This window comes from Rhincodon typus, chromosome 38 (assembly GCF_021869965.1).
Source record: "Rhincodon typus isolate 14 chromosome 38, sRhiTyp1.1, whole genome shotgun sequence".
NCBI lineage: Eukaryota > Metazoa > Chordata > Chondrichthyes > Orectolobiformes > Rhincodontidae > Rhincodon > Rhincodon typus.
Genome location: NC_063369.1, coordinates 7,047,145 through 7,070,964, shown reverse-complemented (window position 1 = coordinate 7,070,964; position 23,820 = coordinate 7,047,145). Strand labels below are relative to the sequence as shown.

General features: G+C 42.2%; 2 protein-coding genes across 2 annotated transcripts in view; both read right to left on the bottom strand.

Moving 5' to 3' along the window:
• LOC109935584 (microtubule-associated serine/threonine-protein kinase 1-like) overlaps positions 1 to 23,820 on the bottom strand; it is a 340,839-nt gene that overhangs the window by 72,982 nt on the left and 244,037 nt on the right. The window lies entirely within an intron of this gene.
• Positions 1 to 23,820, bottom strand: part of rtbdn (retbindin) — a 54,212-nt gene that overhangs the window by 17,080 nt on the left and 13,312 nt on the right. The window contains exons 3-4 of the mRNA XM_048617902.1: positions 3,093 to 3,180; positions 555 to 683 (exon numbers count right to left, since the gene is read on the bottom strand). Of these exons, the coding sequence (XP_048473859.1) occupies positions 555 to 683; positions 3,093 to 3,180 (217 nt within the window). The remainder of the gene's footprint in view (positions 1 to 554; positions 684 to 3,092; positions 3,181 to 23,820) is intronic.

The window sequence follows — 23,820 nt, the reverse complement described above, 5'->3', positions numbered from 1 at the left end:
TTCATCCCATCATTGCTTGTCATGCCTTCTGTTTCCTAGGTCCCAGACTTTGAAATTCCTTCATCACGCCTCCTTACTATTCTTTCCTCCTTTGAGACAGTATTTAAAAACTGTACGATTGTCCAACTTGCCCCAATATACCTTTGGAATTATGTTGCAGTTCCTTCACCAACGTTGGTTCAATATCTTTGAACTTCCACCCTAGCAACATTGCTTGCTGTACCTACTCCACATGGACTGTAATAATTCAAGGCCATCACCACCTTCACAAGGGGAAATTAAAAATGAGCAGCAAATGACAGCCTTGACAACAACACTTGCATCCCATTAAAATAAAAAATATAAGTGATTTGTTTGACTATATTTCTCTGAAGCACCTCAAGATGTTTTGCTTTGCATTGATTCTTACAGATGTCAATAATGGAAAATTCCATACATCAGTCTAAGCTCAGCTGCTTGAGTGAAAGGATTCACCATGCTACTCGTGTCTGTGCTCAGTATGCTCAGATATGACTTGTTCAGTCTTCAAATAGCGGGAGCATTACTGTACTTACCATTGGTCACAAAAGCCCTGACAGAGAGGTACGTTCAGAAGGGAATTGGAATTTCTTGGGCTTGCCCAAATTGCAGCATCTGGGGAGCAGCGATAGAAACACAACAGCTGTTTGAAGAATTGCTCGCACCTAGAGAGAAAAGAAATTCGTTAACATACTATGATGTTGCTTTTCTTTATATCAATAAGACTTTGAGGCCTCAAATATCCAATTACTTTTCTTTCTCCTCATTTTGGTTCTGCTGGCAACAGCAATTTTCCATCAGCCCCTAAGCAGTCCGTGTGCAGCCATGCAATTACAGCAGGAGTCACTGAACAGTGAAAAGGAACTGAAATCCTGGCTGATTTCCTTCTTTCACAGCTCAGGGTACTGTGGTTATTTGAAGGGCTCTGTTCATCAATTTCTGCTGTAACCAAGACCACTGAATAAAACTCAGGCAAGAGAGTCAAACTTGGAACCTTCTGGCTGGCTTTAGTTCAGAATATTCATTGGGCGTGGCTCCTTACTTTCTTTATGTTAAGCAAGGAGTTACTTGCCAGGAATTATTCTTTACCTAAAAGTAATTTAAGTGGTATCACAAATTCCAGTCACCCCACCTGGATGTTGGTAAGCTCATCTTCAGATGGTGCCATGAGTCCCTTTATCTCCCCAGAAGCTGCATGAGATCTTGATTTAACTGTCTTGTCTGAAAGAAGGCATTTGTGACAGTACAACACTCCCTCCACATCACACTGGAATATCTTGTGTTGTAGCGATACCAGGTTGACACTTCAGTTGTGGGTAAGCCTGGTGCTGCTCCTGGCATGCCTTCTGCATTCTTCATTGATGTAGGGTTGATCTCCTGACTTGTTGGTAATTGCAGAGTCGGGTATATGCTGGATCATGTGGCCCAGTTTTGAGTTGTTAGGTCTGTTTGAAGTGTATCCCATTTAGCAAAATGATATTGTTGCACAACGCAATGGAGGGTATCCTCAATGAGAAAACGCGAGTTGGACTCTGCAGTGAATTTGTGTGGTCAGTTCTATCGATACTGTCACAGAAAAATGCTTTTGCAACAGGTAAATTGTTTTTACCGTCTTGTTTTACCCACATCACTAACTGCCAACCCAGTCTAGCAGCTGTGTCCTTTAGGACTTGACCACCCCCATTGGTAGTGGTGCTACTGCACTAGTCTTGATGATGGACATTAAAGTCCTGTTCTCTTGCCATGCACAGTACTTTCTGCAAGTGCTCTTCGACATGGAGGATTATTGATTCATCAGTCAAGGAGGTTTGGTAGGTGATAATCAGCAGGAGATTTCCTAGCCCGTGTTTGACCTGATGCTATGAGATTTCATGTGTTCCAGAATCAAGGTTGAGGACTGCCAGGGCGAGTCCTGCCCAACCATACATCACATACTGCCTGTTCTGCTTGGTCTGTTTTGCCAGTGTGACAGGACATACTAGGGATAGTGACAGTGGTCTCTTTGGACATTGACAATAGGGTATGTTTCTGTGAGAATAACTATTTCAGCCTGTTGTTTGACTAGTTCTTGGGACAGCTCTCTTAAATTTTGGCACAAAACTGTGGATGCAAGTGAGAGGACTTTGCATTGTTGACAGGACTGGGTTTGCCATTGCTGTTTCTGCTGCCTCGGTTGATGCCAAATGGTACGTCTGGTTTCTTTCCGTTCTTCAGCCTTTGTAGTGATTTTGATACAACTGAGTAGTGTGGCAGCCCATTTCAGTGGGTAATTAGAGTCAACCATATTACTATGGCTCTAGAGTCACATATGGGCCAAGTCAATTAAGGATGTTCTGAGGAAGGGTCACTGGACCTGAAACGCTAACTCTGATTTTTTCTTCACAGATGCTGCCAGACCTGCTGAGCTTTTCCAGCAACTTCTGCTTTTGTTTCTGATTTACAGCATCCTCAGTTCTTTTGGTTTTTATTAAGAATGACAGATTTCCTTCCTTAAAATGGACATTAATGAACCAGACTTTTTTAAAAAATAATCAACAGTGGTTTTGGGGGTCACCATCAGACCAGCATTTAACTCCAGATTTCACCATCTGCTATGTTGAGATTTGAACCTGTGTCCCCAGTACATACCTGGGGTTTACTAGATTACTAGTCCAGTGACATTACCACTACACTACTGCCTCCCATTACCATAATAACAAGGTTAAAAAAAAACTAAGTTTTTTGACTTAACTACAGATAGTGGCTCCTCCACTTTTTCTTTCTCATGGAAATATAGCTGTTCTGTTAATTCTGAAATATCCCCTCAAATGGCTGCTGTTCCTTCTCTATTGATTACCCCTTAACCTAATTTGTCCAGTTCACTTTAGCCAGATTTCTCAATTGCACCTATTTAAATTTAAAATACTAGTCTTGGACCTGCTCTTCTCTCTCTCTCTAAGGGCTCCACTCTCCAAATGATCATTCTTTCCTTTGGTCAACACAAAAATAAACTCAGTATGTATCCACCTCAAATGATTACTGAAAACAGTCTATGAAAAAAAGTGATTTAAAAAAAAATCACATGATGTACTAACTTTGTGCTCAAGCTTCCACATTGGTTCCAGGATGCGGCCTCTGGAGAAGTATTCACCTTATCCTTTACGTTCGCTCTGCAGCAAGCATCTGTAATTCAAGGAAATAGAGTATGTTGTATCCAATGGCTTAAATTTCAAAGAATATCAGTTAGACTTAAATAACTAAAACCACCCAGGATGGATTCATTGGCCACATTAGCAACTGGTAACATAGGCCTACAGCTAGTGATAACCCTCAATTTGGCAGCTATCAAACATTCTTTACACTTCTGTACCTTCAGTTCCAGTAGGATGAGCAACCTTATAACTTGGGGCAATATTTAAACTTTTGCAAATGCTGTTTTGAAGTAGGAACACTGGTGCAGGAATGAAATTAGCTCACAAAGTCAGGCCATCCTGATTAAACCAGGACAGTTATGGGGGATGCTACCAGAATCCATACACAGCTGCTAAAATGCACAATAATTTGCTGTGAACTCATTTAACATTGGTCCAGTTCCCCTAGTTTTCAGCAGTGTCCTCTCACTATTATTATTTTTAATTATACTAATCACTATTATTTTTTATTCATTCACGGGATGAGGACATCGTTGGCCAGGCTAATATTTATTTATTATTTATTAATTAATTTATTATTATTTTTAGCATTTATTGCCCATCCCAGAGGGCAGTTAAGAGTCAATCATATTGCTGTGGGTCTGGAGCCACATGTAGACCAGACCAGGTGGGAATGGCAGTTTCCTTCCCTAAAGGACATTAGTGAACTAATGCAAACAGTAAAATGTCCCTACTTTCCTCTTCCGATTTTCCTGCTCCTGTCTCCTGCTATGTTTTCTGCTTGTAGTTGAGCCATTGTATTTTTTTTTTTAAAAATAAGCTTCTGCATTTTCAATAACCAAGCAATGTGAACATTTTAAGGTGGCTATTCTTCCCTTTCAAGATTGAGGGGTCAGAACCCAAATTACTTTTATTAAAGTTAAGACAGAACAGTCCTCTTTTCCATTTTTGCACCCAGTGTTAGCATTATGCACTTTCAATTGAAGGGTGGCTTATGTTCACCTTCAGAGTTAGGGTTGCTACATGTTGCCCCCAAAGGCGTATCTCTTTCCAATGTCAGAGAATTTCTTAAGTATGCACCAGTGTGACATTAGTGGCCTGATGACATTTGGCATGAAGATCCTGAAATAACTCCACGGAGGCCAGTATCCCGTCACCAAGTCACCATTTATTTACATGTGCACAGCACATGGACTCTGACCAGCCAGCTTAGAGCCAGTCCCTAAAATGAGGAGAACCTTTGAGACTCTTGTCAGCCAGGGCTCCCCAATTGGTTTGGGTTAACAACCCCAATCAGGGATCTCATACTCAATGAGTTCCACCAGGCCCTCGTTCCAATCACTACAGAAACATAGAGTTGCAAAAAAAAAATGTGATGGATTTTAGTACATTTTGTCAACTTGCCTTGTTGTCTTTCCTCCAGAGTTGAATCCCTGACGGTTACTTAGGCAAATGATTTTAGCTGGTGATTGAATACATGCCCTAACCAGGGTGGGGACAATAAGCCACCCTTGCACCATTTAATATTCCTGGGCAAATGCTTGCAGGATAAGGAGAACAGCAAGTTTGAATGTGATGCCCCGTGTGGTTGAATAGCTTGCTGATATTATTTAGCTTCACGTACAAAAAAGGTGGCAACTTGGATATAGTATTGGGAAGGTTTGTTTCCTTGTGACAAAGTTCACTCCCTTGTGAGGGAGGGTGAAAAGTCAAAGTGGTGGGCAAAAAAGGTGCAAGGTGTACTGGAGGTAGGATGACAGTGAACAGTAAAGCATCTGAAACCAACACCCATCTGAAGGTTGCATTACATTGAACCTTAATGTGCTTTGCTGATGGAGGCAGAATGCCATGAAATTTACTGTTTGACAAAAGTCCCTTTTAGTCCCCTACATCCATGATCTTTCTAAGGGTCTGCAGTTTTCCTTTTTACCAGTCCTTTGAAACAACTGCTTGTAACACCTGTTAGGTTATTCCTCGCAGCTAGTGTGCAATATAAGTTAAAGAGGCATGCTCGTGATCTTATCACTGTGACCTGATGGTATAAAAGTTCTCAGTCTCCACCTTACCGGGGCTACTTGTAGTTTGACATGTTGACTGCAGTGTGCTACAATTCGTAGACAAATTTCTCAGTACTAGTTCACACACAGCAATACCTGTGATTGAAATGTATGTAGATACCAGGAGCTCTCGTCATTATTTACTGAATCTTTCAGTACTACGTGACTCCTGTTCTTATGTTAACGTTAGTACCACCTCATCAGGTACAAATACCCTTCTGAAGATTTAAAGCCCACCACTGTATCCACAGCAGATTGTGAGGGCGGAAATGCAGTTATAGAGAAACTGCTCCCAGATATCACATCACACATTCACCCACTCTGCTGTATTATTGCTTGTGCACAGGATGGGAGCATTTGGTGATGTCTGTGGGAAATGGACAAATGCACCAAAATTAGCTGCACCAGTTTTGGACATAAGCAGTGTCATTCATTATTGAGTACAAGCCCTAGTCCCAGAGCTGCAAAAACAACATTTGTTTCTGCTCAAGTTCCAGTTCTGTACCATGGAGAGTGAGGGCGAACTGTTTGATTCATTTTACTGCATACACAGGAGGGTGAAAATCAGCCAGCCAAGGATTTGACAGGTCAGGTTTTTGTTTTCCAGAAGGTGAGGAAAATAGCTGAGCGATGTGAATAGAAAGCCTGTCGCACATGCTGCTTTGATTAACCCAGAGAGGCCTTCAGCGACATTGCATGATGAAATCTGCTGTGACAGGGAGTGTGCTGGGAGGGAAACAGGAGCCTGCTTTCCCATTCAATAACAGCACCAGCTGCTCAGTCCTCACACGATTTTTTTTTCACAGTCCGATCCACATGATCAAACTTCTCATCCTGTGACACTGAGGATTAGATCAACTCTTTGGAGAGGTGAGTGATTATGAACCGATCGAGGGAGAATGTTCCTAGAATTCCAAGTTTCTGAACAAAGTGCTACCTAGCCAGTACTGGACACTTTTCTCTGAGAGAATGCCCAGGATAATTAAAAGTACCCACTGGGATTTGTCACCTCAATGTCCTGCCTGTCTGTAATAGGCAGAAACTCATTGAGATGTTTGCAATGATTTAAAAGGAACTGACGTTTCAAAGACACTTGGATAAGTACATGAGTAGGAATGGTTTGGAGGGATATGGGCCAGGAGCAGACAAGTAGGACTTGTTTATTTTGGTATGTTCAGCATGGACTGGTTGGACCGAAGGGTCTGTTTCCATGCTGTATGGCTCTATGACATTGTAGATCAATAGAAATGGTTTGATTTGATGGAGAAGGGCACAACATGGTAACTAAACCTTACAATTAGAGTTTCAGAGTGGTGTTAGCATGCTCTTCTAAACATACATAATTGGCAATGCTCTCACTCAGAAAGCAGGTTAGGCTGGAGATCAGTTGGAAATTTCACATTGTGATGAATAGATTTTTGTTAGTTAAGTGCATTGAAGATTTACAGATCTGAGGTAGTAAATGGAGTTAATATATTGATTAATCGTGGTCTAATTGAAGAGCGAACCTTGTGGGGCTGAATGATCTACATGTACTGTGTGTGTACTGTAACTACATAATGGTTGAAAAGTTTGGACCCAAACTTTTAATAATTGATATAAAAATTACTGTCAGTGTCTATAGTCATGCAATGTAATTCTGCGTTCTCTTGACTGATCGATCAATGCAGAATACACACCCACAGCTGAGTGGTTTGGTCAAGTCTATCCTATTCCAGCTCCCAAAATGCATGTGGTGTTCAGAAAGCAAGAGTGCCACTCAGCTGGTGATCAGAATCTGGACATCCTGGCTCACTCTCCTGTCCCTAACTTAGAGATCAACTACTGTGAGGTAGCGATTCCTAAACATTTATCTCCTGAATTCAAGGATTATAAATTAATTGGGATTTCAAAGAGTTATGACAACTCAAAGGAAATGAGTAATTCTCATGCACCGCGCCTCCCCCAAAACAACTTTGTATCTTCAATGTATTTCATCTGCCAGATGCCAACAATTACACTGACTACAAAAATTTACCTTGTGCAGTCTGTCATCACTAGCAGTAACAGCAAGTGCATTTTTTCACTCTAAATCTTTACCTCTCTTCTCTCATGACATGTTATCCAGGAAAATGTTTATATCTGTGCTAACATCACCAAAAACAGGTCACCTGGATCAAATTTATTGCTGTTTGTGGGATCTTGTGGTGTGCAAATAGGATGTGAAGTTTACTGCATTACAATGACTGATGCCCACTGTACTAAAATATTTCACTGTAAAATTGCTTCGACACCACCTATTATCTACATACACTACATAAATCTGATGGGAGTACTTAGTTGGTCTGCTATATTATGCCACTAGCACTGCCAATTCTGATACTACTATACTCCAGTGGGCAATCTATATGTGAGCACAGACTGAGTCTTGGCTGGCTCTTCAATCCTGGGAGGTCTTACAATCAAACCTGATCCCATTTCACACAGAGCTACGAATGAAGGGTAGGGAGAGGCTGTTTTTGACTGGCTATCATTCAAGCTCAGAATCAGGATATTCCCCTAACTCTTCTTCTCCCCCACCTCCCCAACATTCTGTCCAGACCTTTGGTGTCACATGCACTGTCATCAGGCTGGATTAGTGAGTTGAAGTATAAATTGGCAAGCCGAGCTTGGTCTGTGTGGATCAGCCCATTGTTAAAGAGTTAGTTCCACACAGTTGTCGTTAACAGTCACCATGAGAAATATGCTAATTGGAAACCCTGTACTATTGGCAATGTGACCATGTCTTGCAAAGTTCTCTGGTCAGATTATCATAACATTGAGTTTTTTGTTCCAGTTGAGTGGGGTTGCTGTGTGTCCCTCATTATTGCCTGCTGTTGCTAACAGCCAGTGTCGTGTGCCAGATTTCTGGATAATCTCGCTAAGTTCAGCCTCAATGAGTTTTATCTTTTCCGGACTGGACTTTAAAATTCTCTGTCCATATTCAGTTCTCAAGCATTTCAAATTGGTAGCCTTTTCCCTCCAGTCAAGATCAGCAGCATACAGTTTATGATACAAAGGCAGATCAAAAATTCCCACTGTGTGGGAGCAGGCCTTTTGGCCCATCGAGTTTACACCAACCCTCCAAAGAGCATCCCACGCAGACCCATCTCCCTACCTTATCCCTGTAACCCTGCATTTCCCATGACTAATCCACCTAGCCTGCACATCCCTGGACACAATGGCAAATTAGCACGGCCAGTCCATCTAACCTGCACATCTTTGGGCTGTGTCAGCCTAGATTATGTACTCAGGTCCTGGGGGAGTGGGGCTTGAACCTCTAAACCTTCTACTGCAGAGGTGAGAGTCAGTTGTGAAGCATGAAGCATTGTGACAGTATGGTACATGGTAGATGGACCAACTGGACATAAGCTGCATGGTATTTTTCATGGAGGAAGCCCACACAGACATGGGGAGAACGTGCATCGATCCCTCGCACTGTAAGGAAGCAGTGCTAACAATTAAGCCACCATGCTGCCCCGAAGATGATGCGGGTTCTTGCCTCCATTTCAGCACAGTGACCTTGCAGTTTTCGCTGTTGCAAAGGGATAGCGGACGAAGCTTGCTTGTGTAAACTGGTAGTTTTCAACTGGTGTGCTGCAGCACATGACAAGTAGAGAACATTGTCAATGAAATTTTCAGCAAGCAGCGCCTCTTTACCTGAGACTGCATCCATACTTCCAATCTCCTCCGGAGTCTCAGTGTCTATTACTGAAGGCATTATCTGCTGACCACAGGCACCCTTATCAACTGGGTATGGGCAAATTTCCACAGCAGTGCATGTGTAGACTTCCAACACTGCATATGGGTGCCGATTTGGAAGTGTGCATGAGCATCAATTCAACTGAAAAAGTTTGCGCACTGTGGAATTGTTTGTCTCATTAAAGTGTGCCTTGATACTGAAAAGGTCGGGAACCACTGGAGCAGACTATACAGAAGTCCTGTCAAAACAGGTATCCTTCAAGAATGGCATGGAGTTTTGTGGCAAAAGGATCAACAAATTCAAATCTTTAGAAAGATTTGTGTCCACCAGCATCTTTCCCAATCTCAGGGCCTCTCAAAGTACATTACGCCAACTAGATACTTTTAAAATGTAGTCACTGTCATACTGCAGGCAATGTGGCAGCTAATTTATACAAAGGAAGCTCCCACAAATAGCAATGCAATGCTGAGCAGATAATTCTTTAAAAATAAATAATTAAATGTTTTTGAGCAACAACGTTGCTCAGACCACCATGGATAACTGCCTTGCCCTTATTTAAATAGTGCTGAATGATCTGATAAGGGTGTCTGAGAGGACAGTTTGAGCCCTGATTTAATGTTTCATCTTAAAACGACACGTCAAATGATGCAGCAGTCCCAAAATTCTGAATTAGCAGTGTCAGCCTAGATTATGCGCTCAGGCCCAGTTCTGAATTAACAGTGTCAGCCTAGATTATGTGCTCAGGCCCAGTTCTGAATTAGCAGTGTCAGCCTAGATTATGTGCTCAGGCCCAGTTCTGAATTAGCAGTGTCAACCTAGATTATGTGCTCAGGCTGGGGGAGTGGGGCTTAAAACTCTAAACCTTCTAACGCAGAGGAGAGAGTCAACTGTGAAGCATGAGGCATCGCGACAATAAACTGCATGGTATTTTTCATTCGGCCATGCATCTACAGGGGCTGATGCCTAATCACTTTATTACAAATTATGAACATAACAGTACAAAAGAATTCTGTGAAAGTGCACAAGTGGCTTTAATATTTAACACCAAAATCCATTTAGCCTTGTGAGCAGCAGGTGCAGATTTCTTTTGCCATGTTTGTTTCTCAAACCCGAGGCGTCTGAATCTCTACACCAGCAAATCTGGAGCTTTTGCCTACTAATCCCTGTTTAAAGGAATTCAAGCACGTAACCTCTGAACAGCAAATCTTTGTTTACGTGAATTACATGAATATAAATCCCATTCCTCTGGGAGTGGAGGATTTAATGCCCACTGCTATTCTGCATTGTTTTACCAATTTTCACACAGTAGAATCTTACAGCACTGAAGGAGGTAATTTGTGTCCGTGCTGGTTCTTTGTAAAAGCTATTCAATTAGTCTCACTTTGCTACTTCCCCTCCACAACCCAACAAACGTTCTTTTCAAAGACATACCTAACTCCCTTCTGAAAATAAAAACCGAAAGAACCGCGGATGCTGTGAATCAAGAACAAAAACAAAGTTGCTGGAAAAGCTCAGCAGGTCTGGCAGCATCTGTGAAGGAAAAAACGAGTTAACGTTTCGGGTCCGGTGACCCTTCCTCAGAACTGATGGTGGCTGAGAAAATGTCAGTTTATATGCAGAAAATAGGGAGGTGGGTGGGGTAGGGAGTAAACGATAGGATAGAGCCCAAAGAGAGAGAAACACAGTTGGACAGACAAAGGAGTTGCTAACGATCAGGCTGGGAGAGTGAATAGTTGTTAATGGGGACTGTTAGTGACTAACAACAGGGGCTGTGTAATGGCACCCACCTCCCTACTTTCTGCATACAAACTGACGTTTTCCCAGCCACCATCAGTTCTGAGGAAGGGTCACTGGATCCGAAACGTTAACTCTGTTTTTCCCTTCACAGATACTGCCAGACCTGCTGAGCTTTTCCAGCAACTTTGTGTTTGTTCCCTTCTGAAAATTCTCACTGAGTGTGCTCTCACCACACTTTCAGGCAGGATGTTACTCCTCTGCTCCAGATTGGTCATTGGTAGATTATTTGGCTGAGGGAAATCACAGCTGAAGTCAATTTTATCCCCATTAAGCCTCAACACATTCACACTCTCCAGTATTGAACAGCAAGTAATGATTATGAGATATAAGCCTGACTGACGTTCCCATTTTTAAAAATAATCACTTGTAGGCTGTGTGCATTGCTGACATCTCTGGGGTGAACAGGATGCCTGGACAGGGCAGACAAAGCACATTGGTGTGGGACTGGACTCAACTCACATATAGAGCAGATCAGCTAAATCTTTCTTCCAGTTTTCTTCCTTAGGAGGTATTAAATGAACATGTTGGCCTTTTTACCCCTGGTGTCAGTTTTTTTTATTTCTAGATTTTGTTTTAACAAAATGAAAGTTTGTGAGTTGCCATGGTGGGATTTGAGCTCCCACTTCAGGAATATTGACCCAGCTCTCTGGTTTACTCATCCAGTAACTTAACCATCCCCATACATGCTACATACATACAAGAAATGCCACTTGTTCAAAACCTAACCCTGGAGTGAGTGAGTGATCACAGTTAAAGTACCAGCGGCATGTTATGGTTTATCTCAACAAAGTCGTAGAGATATACAGCATGGAAAGAGACCCTTCAGTCCAACTCATCCATCCGACCAAATATCTTAAATTAATCTAGTCTCATTTGCCAGCATTTGGCCCGTATCCCTCTAAACCCTCCCTACTCATATACCCATCCAGATGCCTTTTAAATGTTGTAATTGTACCAGCCTCCACCACATACTCTGGCAGCTCATTTCATACACACACCACTCTGTGTGAAAATGTCACCACTTAGTTCCCTTTTAAATCTTTCCCCTCTCACCTTAAACCTATGTCCTCTAGTTTCGGACTCCCCCACCCTGGGGAAAAGACCTTGTCTATTTACCGTATCCATACCGCTAATGATTTAGTAAACCTCGAAAAGATCATCCCTCAGCCTCCAACTCTCCAGGGAAAATAGCCCAGTCTATTCAACCTCTCCCTATAGCTCAAACCTTCCAACCCTAGCAACATCCTTGTAAATCTTTTCTGAACCCTTTCTGGTTTCACGACATCCTTCCTATAGCAGGGAGACCACAATTCCATGCAGTATACCAATAGTGGCCCAAGCAATGTCCTGTATGGCTGCAACATGACCTCCCAACTCCTATACTCAATGCACTGACCAATAAAGGCAAGCATACTAAAGGCCTTCTTCACTGTCCTATCTACCTGGGACTCCACTTTCAAGGAACTATGAACCTGCACTCTAAGGTCTCTTTGTTCAGCAACACTCCCCAGGATCTTATCATTAAGTGTATAAATCCTGCCCTGATTTGCCTTTCCAAAATGCTGCACCTCACATATATATAAATTAAACTTCATCTGCCAATCCTTAGCCCATTGGCCCATCTGATCAAGATCCCATTGTACTCTGAGGTAATCTTCTTCACTGTCCACTATACCTCCAATTTTGGTACTATCTGAAAACTTACTAACCATACCTCCTATGTTCACATCCAAATCAGCAGTGGCCCTAGAACCGATCTTTGTGGCACACTGCTGGTCATAGGTTTCCAGTCTGAAAAGCAACCCTCCACCACCATCCTCTATCCTCTACCTTTGAGCCAGTACTGCATCCAAATAGCTAATTCTCTCTCTATTCCATGTGATCTAACTTTGCTAACTAGTCCACCATGAGGAACCTTGTTGGACGCCTTATTGAAGTCCATATAGATCACGTCCACCGCTCTAAGTTCATGAGACATGATTTCCCAATCACAAAGCCATGTTGACTATCCCTAATCAGCCCTTCCCTTTCCAAAAACATGTGAATCCTGTCTCTCAGGATTCCCTCCAACAACTCGCCCACGACCGATGTCAGGCTCACCGGTCTATAGTTCCCTGGCTTTTCCTTACCATCTTTCTTACATAGTGGCATCATGTTAGCCAACCAACAGTCTTCCAGCACCTCACCTGTGGCTATCGATGATACAAGTAGCAAGGGGCCCAGCAATCACTTCCCTAGCTTCCCACAGAGTTCTAGGGTACATCTGATCAGATCCTGGGAATTTATCCACCTTTATGCGTTTTAATATGACCAGCACCACCTCCTCTGTAATATGGACATTTTGGAAGATGTCACTATTTATTTCCCCACATTCTCTATCTTCCATATCCTTCTCCACAGTCAACACTGATGCAAAATACTCATTTAGCATCTCGCCCCTCTCCTGTGGTTCCACACATAGGCGGCCTTTCTAATCTTTAAGGGGACCTATTCTCTCCCTAGTTACACTTTTGTCCTTAATGTATTTGTAGAATCCCTTTGGATTCTCCTTAACTGTATTTGCTAAAGCTATCCCATGTCCCCTTTTTTCCCTCCTGATTTCCCTCTTAACTATACTCCTACTGCCATTATACTCTTCTACGGATTCTGTCGATCCCCGCTGTCTATACCTGACATATGCTTCCTTCCTTTTCTTGACCAAAACCTCAATTTCTCTAGTCATCCAGCATTCCCTATACCTACCAGCCTTGCCCTTCACCCTAACAGGAACATACTGTCTCTGGACTCTCATTATCTCATTTTTGAAGGCTTCCCATATTCCAGCTGTACCTATGAACATCCGTCTTCAATCACCTTTTGAAAGTTCTTACCTAGTAACATCAAAATTGGCCTTCTTCCAATTCAGAACGTTAACTTTTAGATCTGCTCTATCCTTTTCCATCACCATTTTAAAAACTAATAGAACTATGATCACTGGCCCCAAAGTGCTCCCCCGCTGACACCTCAGTCACCTGCCCGGCCTTATTTCCCAAGAGTAGGTCAAGTTTTGCACCTTCTCTAGTAGGTACATCCACATACTGAATCAGAAAATTTTCTGGTACACACTTAACAAACTCCTCTCCATCCAAGCCCTTAATACTATGTCAGTCCCAGTCTATGTTAAAATCCCCTACCATAACCACCCTAATATTCTTACAGATAACTAAGATCTCCTTACAAATTTGTTTCTCAATTTTGCACTGACTATTGGGTGGGGGGTGGTACTGTAGGACAATACCAATAAGGTGATCATTCCTTTCTTATTTCTCAGTTCCGCCCAAATAACATCCCTGGAATATCCTCCCTAAATACAGCAGTAATATTATCCCTAATCTAGAATGCCACACCTCCCCCTCTCTTGCACCCCCTCACCCCACCCCACTTTCAATCCTTCCTATAGCATCTATACCTTGGCATATTAAGCTGCCAGTCCTGTCCATCCTTGAGCCACGCTTTTGTAATTGCTATGATATCCCGGTCTCATGTTCCCAACTATGCCCTGAGGTCATCTGCCTTACCTGTTAGGCCTCTTGCATTGAAATAAAGGCAGTTTAATTTATCAATCCTACCTCATTGTGCACTTTGTTCCTGTCTACCCTGACTGTTTGACCTACTCCTTTTCCCAACTGTACCAGTCTCAGACTGCTCACTTTCCTCACCGTCTTTCTGGGTCCCATGCCCCCTTACTAGTTTAAATGCTCCCGAGCAGCTCTAGCAAATCTCCCCACCAATACATTAGTCCTCTTGCAATTCAGGTGCAATTGTCCTTCTTATACAGGTCACGTCTACCCCAGAAGACAGTCCAATGATTCAAAAATGTGAATCCTTCTCCCCTGCACCAGCTCCTCAGCCATGCATTCATCTGTTCTATCCTCCTATTCCTAACCTTACTAGCTCATGGCACTGGGAGTGATCCAAATATTACTACCCTCGAGGGCCTACTTTTTAAATTACTGCCTAACCTCCTATATTCTCTCCTCAAAATCTCATCCTTTTCCCTTCCCATGTCATTAATTCCACTGTGTACAACAACCTTCTGCTGGTTCCTATCCCCCTTGAGAATGTTCTGCACCCTCTCAGAGATACTTTAATCCAGGCTCCAGGGAGGCAACACACCATTCTGATGTCTCACTGTCGGCCGCAGAATCGTCTGTCTGTGCCTACGACCAGAGAGTCCCCTATCACAATTGATGGATTGAAAATCAGTCAGGCTCCTGCTGTTGAATATAATGTATTGACTGCTTTTGTGTAACTAATGAGGAGACGGGAAGGTTGTAATATTTTGTCTAGAGTCACGGCTTTTCACAGCTCAGGTTGTTCTGCTGAGCTACATATTAGCTGTGGTCAATGGCTAGCACTCTCCATTCTTCAGTCAGAAGATTATCGGTTCAAGCCCCACTCTTGAGACTTCAGCTGGGCACTCCCAGTACATTACCAATGAAACACTGCATTGTGGGAGGCAATGTTCTTTGGATGAAGTGTTAAACTGAAATCCCAAATGCTCTTCTGGGTATACATAAAAGATTTCATGACACTGTTATAACAGCAGGAGCTTTTGCTGTGCAATATCTATCCCTCATCCAAGGTAGTCGAAATAAAGATGATAGCACCATCTAATGGGACCTTGTCAACGCAAGTCTTTTCTCCAAATGCAGCAAGAGTACAAAATAGAGTGAATTGGAAATAGACTAGGCGCACAGCACTGATAACCTGTATGCACTGGAAACGTGAAGCAGAGTCTTTTTTTGAGAATCAGTCATGCTGGCTCAGCTTTTCTTGTTGAGACATTATTTATTGCAACTTGAATCCTTTAAATTGCCCCCACCCTCAAGAAAGAAGAGTTCCCATCTTCAAGTGAGTTAAGTACACAAAAAGGACAAATGCAAAAAAGAAATGCTTAAGCACGGGTAGTCTGTAAATAATTCATATTCAGCAATGAGTTACGAGACTAAAATTCAATCAAACTGTTCTGATGAGGTTATAAACTAAAGGGAGCTAAGCTTGAATGGTTCTGTACATCAGCAGGATGTAGCCATTGATTTTGCTATTTTAAATGCATTGCCAGCAGTTTTTTTATTCTTTCATGTCATGCACTACATAGCTTCATAGCAAAGTAGTTTTTTTTGTAAAAAAGAATCAATAAGTAATCAGGGCATGAAATATAGTCAAAGTTAGAAAAAGGCGAGGGGTGAGATCTTGAGATGAACCAGTTGATAAGGAGAGGGCATGATGGATAGGTGTAACACTTGCCGGTTTAAAATGGGTAGGTGGAAGAATGAAAGTGATCAGAGCAAGGAATCGAAGGTCATTCCTCTAAACAGTGACGTTGAAGATTATGAGGTGTTTTGTTCTTGTAGATAGGGTGAAGCTGTTCCTACTGACAGAAGGGTCACATTCGGCTGTAAAGCATTTCAGAGGTGTTAACAGAGATGCAAGTTCCATCTTTATCCGTCTATTCATTGGTGACTCCAAAACAAGAAATCAGCTTACAAATATTAATAGGCTCAGCACCAACATTCAACTCTACCAGAAGACAAGGTCATCAAGAAGCAAAAGGTTTAAATAAAAATAGTCCTTTAATTCCAGTTATTTAACACTACTTATGCCAGGTAATTCTCTGATTATAGCCTTCTATAATTCAGGCAATGTGATTATTTATATCAACACAACTTTCTCAATATCAAACTTGAACACTGCAGCCTGAATATCAGTTCCCTCATCAATTTAAGAGGGTGAGTGTACAACTCCAAATTTACTCTATATTAATCTCAATATCTATCTCAATAATGATCTCCATTTTTCCTTTACACGGCTTTGCAGAACTTACTGTCCATTTTTTATTCTAATCCTCACTGCCTCCAACACAGATGGTATGTGTAGGATTGGGATTCACTGACAAAGTATGTTCAAGCATAAGAGATAACAATGTTTAGAGCTGGATGTTCACAGCAGACCAAGCAGCATCAGAGGAGCAGGAAAGCTGACGTTTCGGGTCTGGATCCTTCTTCAGAAATGGGGGAGGGGCAGGGGATTCTGAAATAAATAGAGAGAGAGGGAGAGGTGGATGGAAGATGGATAAAGGAGCAGATAGGTGGAGAGGAGACGGACAGGTCAAGGAGGCACCTCATATTGGAGCCAGTAAAGGTGAGTGTAGGTGGGGAGGTGGGATGGGGGTTGGTCAGTCTAGGGAAGACGGACAGATCAAGGAGGCGGGGATGAGGCTGGTAGGTAGGAAGTGGGGTGGGGGTTGAGGTGGGAGGAGCGGATTGGTGGGAGAAAAGACGGACAGGTGAGGGAGGCGGGGACGAGCTGGACTGGTTTTGGGATGCGGTTGGGGGAGGGGAGATTTTGAAGCTTGTGAAGTCCACATTGATACCATTGGGCTGCAGGGTTCCCAAGCAAAATATGAGATGCTGTTCCTGCAACCTTCGGGTGGCATCGTTGTGGCAGTGGAGCAGGCCCAGGATGGACATGTCGTCCAAGGAGAGGGAGGGGGAGTTGAAGGGTTCGCGATTGGGAGGTGCAGTCGTTTGTTGCGAACCGAGCGTAGGTGTTCCACAAAGCAGCCTTCAAGCCTCTGCTTGGTTTCCCTGATATAGAAGAGGCCACATCGGGAACAGCGGATGCAGTATACCACATTAGCAGATGTGCAGGTGAACATCTACTTGATGTGGAAGGTCTTTTTGGGGCCTGGGATGGGGGTGAGGGGGGAGGTGTAGGGGCAGGTGTAGCACTTCCTGCGGTTGCAGGGAAAAGTGCCGGGTGTGGTGGGGCTAGTGGGGAGTGTTGAGTGGACAAGGGAGTCATGGAGAGAGCGGTCCCTCTGAAGGCAGATAAGGGTGGGGAGGGAAATATATCCTTGATAGTGGGGTCAGATTGCAGGTGACGGAAGTGGCGGAGGATGATGCATTGAATCCGGAGATTGGTGGGGTGGTATGTGAGGACGGGGGGGATTCTGTTTTTGTTGTTATTGCAGGGAGGGGGTGTGAGGGATGAGTTGCGGGAAACATGAGAGACACGGTCGAGGGCGTTTTCGACCACTGTGGAAGGGAAGTTGCGGTCCTTGAAAAACAAGGACATCTGGGATGTCCAGGAGTGGAATGCCTCATCTTGGGAACAGATGTGGCGGAGGCGAAGGAATTGAGAAGAAGGATGGCATTCTTGCAGGAAGGTGGGTGAGAGAAGCTGTATTCTAGGTAGCTGTGTTCAAGCATAACATGTTTCAAGTACATAATCTGGGCTGAGGTGGAGGCGGTGCTGGACGATTGAAGGCCCACCTTTCAGAAAAGGCCTTAAATTGAGGCCCTCTGTTTTGGGCTTGAAGGATCCTGTGCGACTATTAAGTGAAGAGTAGGAGAATTCTCACCACTCCTCACCACCATCTTAAGAAAAACAGACTATCTAGCCATTTATTTATTTGCTGCCTGTGGACTTTGCTATGTGGAAATTGGCTGCCTCTTTTCTTTTGTTACAGTGATGATAACACTTCTAAAATATTTAATTGTGTATAAACCACTTTGGCATGACCTGAGATTGTGAAAGATATTATATAAATGCAAGTCTTTCTTTAAACACATCTCTCTCTTTCACTCTGTCTCGAGCAGAGAATTATATCTATGACAGTTCTGCTGGTGCTGTGTTGGGATTTTGAACCGTACAATCAGGTGAGGATCCAAAATCAATTCCTTAGCTGTGCACTTATTAGAGCTTAACTTGAGCAAGGATGATGCAATAATAATTTGCCTCAGGTATTTCTCGGAGCATGAAAGAAAGAAAATAAAATGAACCAGGCTTTCTGCTCCTGATCATTATCATGTGTGTATATGTGCATGTGCATGTGGCAGGAATGTGGAGAAGTATAGAGTTGGACTTCAATGTGATTGCAGATCATGATCAGTCACTGATCTTGAATTTTGAGGTGAGGTACTTGAATTTGCTCAGAGCTGTGGGAAACTCCCTGGTTTGAATGGTGATGGAAATATTTTGGGAAGTAAACATGACTAGAAAACTCTGGTATCCACAAATTAATTATTTGATAGACCACTGAATAAACAAGGAAATCATGCCTCCCACGTTTGACTTTGCCAATTTGTTCAATTAATAGGTGATGCCAACAAAAAAGCTGTTTCACACATACTATTTGACTGCATCCTGATTATCTATCAATGGATAACAGAATTTGCTTCAAACTAGCAGGAACTTGTCACAAAAGCTATTAAACAGCTGAAGAATAACACAGCCATCAAATATATTTGTTAATGACAACTTGAAGGATGTCAAAGGTATAGGTACAGTCGTTCTGAGATCTGAACAGACGTTGGCATATTCTAAGCAACTACTGTCACAGAAGACTAAAAGGAAGATCTGCTCCATAATAAAGGAAAAGTGAAGATCCAAGAATTGACCTATTTCAGTGGCTTTGTTGGCTGCAGAGAACAGAAGTGAACTGCCATGTAATCTAGTGAAAATATGATCAATGTTGATGCACTCAGCACATTGCTAGATCAGAAAGGTGCATTTACAGTTTACAGATTTGGCCTAGATGAAAACAGTGAAACGTTGGGCATAGGTAAAGTTTTCCATTACCACCAATGAAAGAACTTGGTGTTGAACTGAGCAGTGATCACAATATAATTGAATTTTACTTCCCACTTGAAAGGAAGAAGAGTAGTCTGAGACTAAAATTAATTAAGGGCAATGACGTGCACATAGAACTGAGCTAGCTGAAGTGAACTGGGATGCTAAGCTAGTGGATAGATCAATAGAGAAAGTGCAGTGCCATGGCTCAGTGGTTAGCACTGCTGCCTCACAGGGCCAGGGACCCGGCTTTGATTTCACCTTTGGCCGACTGTCTGTGCGGAGTTTGCACATTCTTCCCATGTCTGTGTGGGTTGCCTCCAGGTGCTCTGGTTTCCCCCCATAGTCTAAAGATGTGCAGGTTAGGTGAATTGACCGTGCTAAATTGGCCATAGTGTCCATGGTTGAGTAGGTTACGTGGGTTGGCCATGCGAAGTGCAGGGTTACAGGGATAGGGTACGGACTGGTTCTGGGTGGGATGCTCGTCAGAGGATCAGTATAGACTCAATAGACTGAATAGCCTGCTTCCACACTGTAGGGATTCTATGAAAAGCAGTGGAAGACATCTGAGGGGATATTTCAGAATACTCAGAAGATGTATACATTTCTACTAATAGTGATTTGGTAGTATAGAACTTGTGTCTTGCCTAGAAAAACATGTTACTGAAACTTAACACTTTGCACTCATTAGAACTCCGATTGATAGAGACGTCTACTTGCCAACTAATCAGCATTCTCCTCTCACATACCATAAATGTTAGTTTCCATTTTAAATTAGTATTCTTGTGAGCTATCCTGATAAGTGCAAGACGAAGAGCTTCAACAAATATATGTCTACATTCGTACTAAAAATAAAAATTCTAAGGGGAGCGTCCAAAGTTCATTGTTAACCAAAGAATTTAAAGAAATCATCAAACTCCATAAGATGTAGGAGCAGAAGTAGACCATTCGGCCCATCAAGCCTGCTCTGCCATTCAATGAAATTATGGTTGATCTGATAATCCTCAAATTCACTTTCATACCTTTTCTCCATAACCCTTGATTCTCTTACTGGTTAAAAATCCATATGTTTCAGCATTGAATTTACTTAACAGCGCAACCTCTACAGCCCTCTGTGGTAAAAATGTTCCATAGATTCATTTCCCTCAGAGAAGAAATTTCTTCTCATTTCTATATTACATGAGAGACTCCTCACTCTGAGATTATGCCCTGTGATTCTGGGCTTCTTCTTTATCTCAGAAGTGGAAACAACCTTTCTGCATCCACCCTGTCAAGCCCCACTAAGAATCTTATGTTTCAATAAGGTCATCTCTCACTTTTAAACCACAATGTGTACAGACTTTAACCTACTTAACCTCTCCTCATAAGAAAATTCCTCCAAATCCTGAATCAACCTAGTGAACATTCTCTGGACTGCCTCCAACAACAGTATATCTTTCCTTAGACAAGGGGACAAAAACTGTTCAAAGTATTCTAGGTATGGCCTAATTACTGTTTGTATATTTTTAGCAAGATTTCCCTATTTTTGTACGCCATTCTCTTTGAAATCAAGATCAACATTCCATTCACTTTCTTGTAGAATTTGGATGCTAGCTTTTTGTAATTTATGCATGAGGACCCCCAAATCCTCGTGTTGCAGTTTGTACAATTTAAATAATATTCAGCTCCTTAATTATTCCTGCCAAATGCAATAGCTTACATTTTCCCACGTTATATTCCATTTGCCAACTTTTTGCCTTAACTTGCCTATATTCCTCTGCAGACATCGCGTTGTCCTCATCACTTGACCCCAATCTATTTTTTGTCATCTGCAAATTTGGAGATGCTACACTTAATTTCCTCATCCAAGTCATTAATATACCTTGTACATAATTGTGACCTCAAAACTGATTACTGTGGCACTCCACTTGCTTCAGTTGCCATTCTGAAAATGCCCCCCTTATCCCAACTCTGTCTTCTATTAGCTACCAATCCTCCATCCATGATAAATACTACCCCGAACACCATAGGCTATAACCTTATTAAGTCATATTATGTGCAGTACCTTATCAAATATCTTTTGGAAATCCTATGTTCTCAAAAGAATAATGTTAAATTTGTCAGGTACGAATTCCTCCTTTTGACTACCTCTGCCAGTCTGATTTTTTTCAGTATACATGAAAATGAATGTCACCTATGATTAATTTACCACTTTCTTCACATACCCTCATTATCTCACAGTTTATTATCTGTCCTGCAGTGTAACTACTGTTAGTGGGCCTATAGACTATTCCTGTCAGTGCCTTCTCTTATCTTACCTCCATGTATGTGCATTCTACATTTTCCGATTCAAGATTATTTCTTGCTATTGTGCTTATTCCACCTAATACAAAGATATCCCATTACCCTTTTGTTCCTGCCTGTCCTTTCATAAAATCACATGTCCCTGAATATTCAGGTCCCAGGTCTGATCCTCTTGTAACCATGTCTCCATAATGGCTATACAATCATGCCATTAACCTCTATTTTTGCTGTTAATTCATTCATTTTGTTCGGGACTTCATGTTGAGGCTGTACGTGACATTGGTGAGATCGCTTTTGGAGTGTTGTGTGCTGTTCTGGTTGCCCTGTTATAGAAAGGATATCATTAAACTGGAGAGGGTTCAGAAAAGATTTTCCAGGATGTTGCCGGGAATGGAGGGTTTGAGTTATAAAAGTAGGCTGGATAGGCTAGGACTTCTTTCACGAGAATGTAGGGGATGGAGGGGTAACCTTATAGAGGTTTAAAAAATCATGAGGAGCATAGTTAAGAATAGCAAAAGATTTTCCCTAAGGTGGGTGAGTTCAAAACTAGGGGGGATATATTTTTAAGGTGAGAGGGGAAAGATTTAAAAAGGACACGAGGAACAATTTTTTTTACACAGAGATTGGTTAGTGTGTGGAATGAACTGCCAGAGGAAGTGATGAATACAGTTACAGTTACAACATTTGAAAGGCATTTGGATAAGTACACAAATAGGAAAGATTTGGAGGGATTTCGGCTAAAAGCAGGTAGGTGGGATGAGTTTAGTTTGGGAACATGCTTGGCATGGACCAGTTGAACTGAAGGGCCTGTTTCCATGCTGTATGACTCTGTGACTCTACTATGTGCATTTACATACAAAGCCATTAATTTTGGCTTTTTACGATTTTCTCCCTTTGATTTTATTGCTGCATGTTTTTGTTTGTGCGCACTGCCCCTTCCTACCCACTTTATTACTAAAATAGCTACCCTGCAATGCTGCCTTATCCTTTTTACTTTGAAAGCCATATCCCCTCAAGCACCATCAAAGTTCTCAAGGAGCCCTCACAGAACTCAAGGAAAAAGCATATATTTGTGCAAAGATGAGAGTGAGGTCAGAGGCAGGGCAGCTTGTAAAGAATGGCAACGATGGCAAAACATACATCAGAAGAAAGAAATTAGTGTATGAGAGGAAGCAGGCAAAAAATGTAAAAAGAGTTAGTAGGTATTTCTATAGTTATTCAAACAATAAATGTAAGTAAAGTGAGGAAGTGGAGTTAATAGTAATAAAAAGGAAATGGCAGAAAAATGAACAAATATTTTGCTTGCGTTTACTATATAAAAAACATTCCAGTAATAGCAGTAAATCAGGAGTTGGAAAGGAGAGATAAACTTAGTGAAATTATAATGATTAGGGAAGTGATATGAGGAAACAAATGGAGTCACAGGCTCACAATTCTATGGGTCCTGAAGGACATCATTCTAGGATCTTAAAAGAGGAGGCTAATTAGGTAGTAGATGCGTTTTAGGTAGTAGATGCGTTGATTTTAATTTTCCCAAATCTTCTAGATTCTGGAACAGTTCCACTATACTAGAAAGTAAGAAATGGAAGTCAATTCAAAAAGGGAAGGAGGCAGAAAACAAGAGACTATAGGCGCAATAGTGTGATGTCTGTCATGACGAAGGTGTTAGAATAGATCATTAATCCTAGAATCATAGAATCCCCACAGTGTGAAATCAGGCCATTTCACCCATTGAATCCACACTGAGCCTCCAAAGAGCTTCCCACCCAGACCTACCCCCTACCGTATCCCTGTAACCCTGCACTCCCCCTGGCTAATCCACCTAACCTCATCCCATGACACTTTGGGCAAGTTAATGTGGCCAATCCACCCTAACCTGCGCATCTTTGGACTGTGCGTGGAAACTGGAATACCCAGAGTAAACCCACGCAGGCACGGGAAGAACGTTCAAACTCCACACAGACAGTCGCCCGAGGATGGAATCGAACCCAGGTCCCTGGTGCTGTGAGGCCCATTAAGGAAATTATAGCTGGCACTTTGAGTCAGTCTGGTTTTGTGAAACAGAAGTCATGTTTAACCAATTTATTGGAGTTTTTTGAAGGCATAATGTGCTGTGGATCAAAGGGAGCCTCTAGATGTACTTGGATTTCCAGAAGTAATTTAACAAGGTGCCACATCAAAGGTTATTATGTAAAGT